Raw genomic sequence first — 4976 nt, 5'->3', positions numbered from 1 at the left:
CTTTTGATCCAGAGACCCTCCTGCGTGCTGAGGTTGCTCCCCCAGCTCCAGAGGAGATAGGAAGAGACTGACACCAGTGAATTTCTGATGGATTTCTTTTTGGGTTTACCTACACAGGAAGCCAACTTCAATTGGAAAATAATTGACTTCTACAGTGCTAGGAAAAAATATTATTTAAACAAAAGTGAAATAATGAGAGAAAATAACAATACAGATATTTAATAATTGAAGATATCACGTTATTTTCTTTCTTAGAAAAGCCTGGATTTCTAATATTAGGCATAGTATTACAGGTGAATTTGCTGAAGATGTGTGTATTCAAGTAGAGTCCTGATGGAATCCCTTAGTTCCTGGTTCCTCATGCTGTAGATGAGGGGGTTCGCTGCTGGAGGAACCACAGTGTACAGAACTGTAACCACCAGGTCCAGGGATGGAGAGGAGATGGAGGGGGGCTTCAGGTAGGCAAACATGGCAGTGCTGACCATCAGGGAGACCACGGCCAGGTGAGGGAGGCACGTGGAAAAGGCTTTGTGCCGGCCCTGAGAAGAGGGAATCCTCAACACTGCCCTGAAGATCTGAACATAGGACAGCACAATGAAAACAAAACAATCAAAGCCTAAAAAAGCACTAAACACAAGTGCCCCGACTTCCCTGAGGTAGGCATCTGAGCAGGAGAGCTTGAGGATGTGGGGGATTTCACAGAAGAACTGGTCCACAGCATTGCCTTGGCAGAAGGGTAGGGAAAATGTGTTGGCCGTGTGCAGGACAGCATTGAGAAAGCCACTGCCCCAGGCAGCTGCTGCCATCTGGGCACAAGCTCTGCTGCCCACGAGGCTCCCGTAGTGCAGGGGCTTGCAGATGGCAACGTAGCGGTCGTAGGCCATGACAGTGAGAAGGGAATACTCTGCTCCAACCAAGAAGAATATGAAGAAGACCTGTGCCGCACATCCTTGATAGGAGATGGCCCTGTTGTCCCAGAGGGCATTGGCCATGGCTTTGGGCAGAGTGGTGGAGATGCAGCCCATGTCGAGGAGGGCGAGGTTGAGGAGGAAGAAGTACATGGGGGTGTGGAGACGGTGGTGGCAGGCTACGGCACTGAGGATGAGGCCGTTGCCCAGGAGGGCAGCCAGGTAGATGCCCAGGAAGAGCGCGAAGTGCAGGAGCTGCAGCTCGCGTGTGTCTGCGAATGCCAGCAGGAGGAACTCAGTGATGGTGCTGCTGTTGGACATCTGCTTTTTTCAGGATGTGATCCTGAAAAAAGAAGAGGATGAGAGTAATAAAGTACAAGAAATGTATCAGAGGGAAACGAATTCTCTTTCTCATTTAAAATCATCACCTATATTGTGACATTTAGCAGATCCCTTTCATGCATCATGATTCATTCTGCCTGAGGGTGTCTGTTGGAACAGGGGGCTCTACTGTGGGCAGTGCAGGAGTCAGCCCTGTCCTACAGCAAGAGGTGAAGAGGAACATGGGGAAATGTTGGTTTCACTTCCTTCTTGATCACAAAATGCTTTGCCCCAGTATCGCTCCCAGTTCACCAAACTACAGAGCAGAGCTGTGGAGCCTTATTTATTGATTGATTGATAGATTGATTGATTTATTTGATTTTTTTGTTTCCTCTGTCCCACCACTCCTGAGGAATGTTTCCAAGTCACAAACCCTGGCTATTTGTGCTGAACTCAAAGGGAATCCTTGCAGATCATTATCAGAGAAAAAGGGACTGTCACTTTAGTGCACGGTGTTCTCCTTCAGGCCAGTCTGTCCACCAAGTGTGGTTTCAGCTGCCCTGTGAGAGCTGCAGGAAAATTCTATTCACATGTTTGACTGAAAAGAACAAAGACCCTGCTGAGAGCAGAGGAATCCAGGCTCACAGTGCCCATCTGCACACCTCTCACCCTGTCCCTCCACCCAAGCACACCAAGGGCTCATGCCATGGGCATGTGAAACCCCCATCCCCAGCCAGCCTGGGAACAAGACCAGCAGCAGCATGGCCAGCTGGAGAAGCCAGGAGGAATGCCAGCGTGCTGCTGCCAGGGGAGGCAAGGCCAGGGAGGGACAGACGGACACTCAGCAGACCCTCCTGTGCTGCAGCTCTGCCTGCAGATAAGGCAGCTCCTGCTGGGGACACCGGGGGCTTGAGGGCAGAGGCAGTGCTGGTGGGAGAGGAGAGCAGGGGGTGTCCCAGGGAAGGCGTCTGCCCTGCAGGGGGTTGCGGGGAGGTGCCTGAGCCCTCCCTCGCACAGCATTTCTGGCAGAAGCTCCCTCTCACTGCCTGCCCATGTCCCTACTTGTTTCTATGTCCCTGCTGGGAGCTGGTTCTCTGTCCCCACATCCCCTCCCTGTCCATGCTCACAGACCCCATCCCACAAGCTGTGTGCTTCCTAAGTACAGAACATCACAGGGGTTGCAGCTCCTTAACACCTGACAAGCCCTGAGGAGACAACAAACATTGATGTTTCAGTCTTCAGGCTGAGGTGCCTGAAGGGATTTGATCACGTTAATTGCTGCCATATTGATCTCTCCCTGCAATACTCTTGCAGTCTCAGTCTCCTGTACAATCCAGACAATTCATTGTCATGAACCCTGCCTTCCTTCCACACCAAGAATCTGAAAGCACAGAATCCAAGCAAGTCTTCCATTTCAGATAAACCAAGACTCGGTCTTCCTGCTAAAATGCCCCCTCAAAAATACCATTCTCTAAAGCATCTTCTATGCCACATTACAGGTAGAATAAGACACATCCTCACAGATGCTATCAGCCATCAGATATGCCAGCTGTAGAAGACCCCTCTGCCAACCCCACCTGCAGTGCCCTGCTGCCAGAGCCTCACGGTGTCAAGAGCCTGCAGATGTGTCCTGCCACATGCTGCCCTCTGTTGTTGTGCTCCTCAGTGCCTCCAAGCCCTCTCTCCTTCTCTCCTCTCTGTGTGCCAGCTGCGGTCAGAGCCCCCAGCCCTGCTGCACTGTGCAGAGGACCTGCTTCTGGGCACAGCTGTCTCTCTGCACCACAGCCCTTGTGCCACGAGCTCTCTCTGTCCCATGAGCCTGGCCCAGCTCAGCAGCACAGCACCAGCCCAAGGCACTGCAATCACCCCTCTGGGGGCTTTGCTGATTAGCCCACAAACCTCAGTCACTTAGAGACAATTGAAGACATTTTGCCAGAAGTCCAAGTCAGAGGCAAGTTTCCTGCAGTGTCCCCTTGAGGGCCAGCACTCACACAGCCTCCCTTGGAGCTCGTTAGAGCAGAACCCTGGAGGCAGTGAGGACAAGGAGACAAAGGCAATGTGAAGGTGACACTGATATGTAGGAAAACTGAATGTGTTTCACCAAGCACAAGGGCCAGGCCTTGACCCCAAGCGCTTGGGAAGTGAGATCCTTTCCCTTGACAGGTTGCTCAGGGCTCTTTGTGGGGCAGTAGGAGTTGGGGATGTGCATTGCCAAGTGCAGGAAAATGGTACGACCCCTGCCTGCTTCATGGGTGGGGGCGAGGAGGCAATGAGGCCCTGGTGCTTTAACAATCAGCTGTCTCCTCTTAGGCCTCAGTGGCTTAGACAACAGCCATAACCATGGACACAAAGACTTTGGTCCTGTTGTGACTTTCAGCATTTCCAGTGTCCTTGCTCTTCTCTGAACCAGTTTGAGCAAGCACCACTGCTCATACAGCATCCCTCATGGAAGCTGTTCACAAATCTATGGAGCTGGATGGGATATAGCCGAGGGTACTGAGGGGGCTGGCAGAAGTGCTCACCAAGCTGCCTTCCATCATTTATCAGCAGTCCTGGCTATCAGAGGTGTTCCCAGTCAGCTGGTGACTAGCAAATGTGATGCTCACCTACAAAGTGGCTGGAAGGAGGATCGTGGAACTACAAGCCTGTCAGTCTGAACTCGGTCCTGGGAAAGCTCTTGGAGCAGATTATCTTGAATTCCATCACAATGCTTCCAGAACAACCAGGTGATCAGGCCCAGCCAGCATGGGTTTGTCAAAGGCAGGTCCCGCTTGGTAAATCAGATCTCAAGGTGTGACAAGGTGATGCTCTCAGTGGATGAGGGAAAGGCTGTGGATGTGGTCTACCTAAGCCGCAGTAAGGCTTTTCCATCTTTTCCCACAACATTCTCCAGAGAAACTGGCTGCTCAAGGCTTGGACAGGTGTACGCTTTGTGGGGTTAAAAACTGGCCCAAAGTCATGGTAAATGCAAATAAATGCAGATGGAGGCCTGTCCTTAGTGTCCCCCAGGGCCCCATACCGCGGCCAGGTCTCTTCAGTATCTCCATCAATGATGTGGATGAGGGGATCGAGTGCACCCTCAGTAAGTTTGCAGATGACACCAAGTTTGGAGTGAATGTTGATCTGGTAGAAGGGCTTGTGAGGCCACAGCTCGAGTACTGTGCTCAGCTCTGGGGCCCCAATAAGGATGTGTATCTATTAGAAGGAGTCCAGAGGAGGGCCATGAGGACGATCAATGGGCTGCAGCCCTTTTCCTAGGAACATGCTGAGGAAGATGGGTTTGTTCAGCCTGGACAAGAGAAGGCTCTGGGGAGACCTTAAAGAGCCCTTCCAGTACCAATAGGGGGCCTACAGCTGGGGAGGGACTCTTCATCAGTGTCATGATAGGACGAGCGGTAATGGTTTTAAACTGAAAGAGAGTAGATTTAGATTAGCTTTTAGAAAGAAGTTCTTGACTTAGAGGGTGGTAAGGCAGCGGAACAGGCTGCCCAGGGAAGCTGTGGATGCCCTATCCCTGGAAGTATTCAAGGCTAGGTTGGATGGGGCTTTGAGCAACCTGGTCTAGTGGACGCCGACTCGATGGTGGGGCAGAGTGAGAAGCAGAGAAGGCCTTGATGCTGTGCAAACACTGCACAGGAACAGCGACTACAGCCGTGGGTGACCAACACTGCTTTGGTCACATATCAAAAACACAGTACCGCAGGCGCTGCACTGCAGAAGAACTCTGTCCCAGCCAGAGACAGTGTC

The 4976-nt window shown here is 51.8% G+C and overlaps 1 protein-coding gene across 1 annotated transcript; it reads right to left on the bottom strand.

Moving 5' to 3' along the window:
• Window positions 1-287: 287 nt before the first annotated feature.
• On the bottom strand, window positions 288-1229 carry LOC311428112 (olfactory receptor 14C36-like; the record flags this gene model as incomplete). Its single annotated transcript, XM_084539666.1, has 1 exon — window positions 288-1229. One exon carries the CDS (start codon window positions 1227-1229, stop codon window positions 288-290), a length of 942 nt encoding a protein of 313 aa, XP_084395792.1.
• Window positions 1230-4976: the final 3747 nt, after the last annotated feature.

The sequence above is a fragment of the Aythya ferina genome (assembly GCF_964211825.1).
Source record: "Aythya ferina genome assembly, contig: HAP1_SCAFFOLD_29, whole genome shotgun sequence".
In the NCBI taxonomy this organism is placed as follows: Eukaryota; Metazoa; Chordata; class Aves; order Anseriformes; family Anatidae; genus Aythya; species Aythya ferina.
The sequence above is the reverse complement of the archived record's forward strand: the minus strand, read 5'-3'. Positions and strand labels throughout refer to the sequence as shown.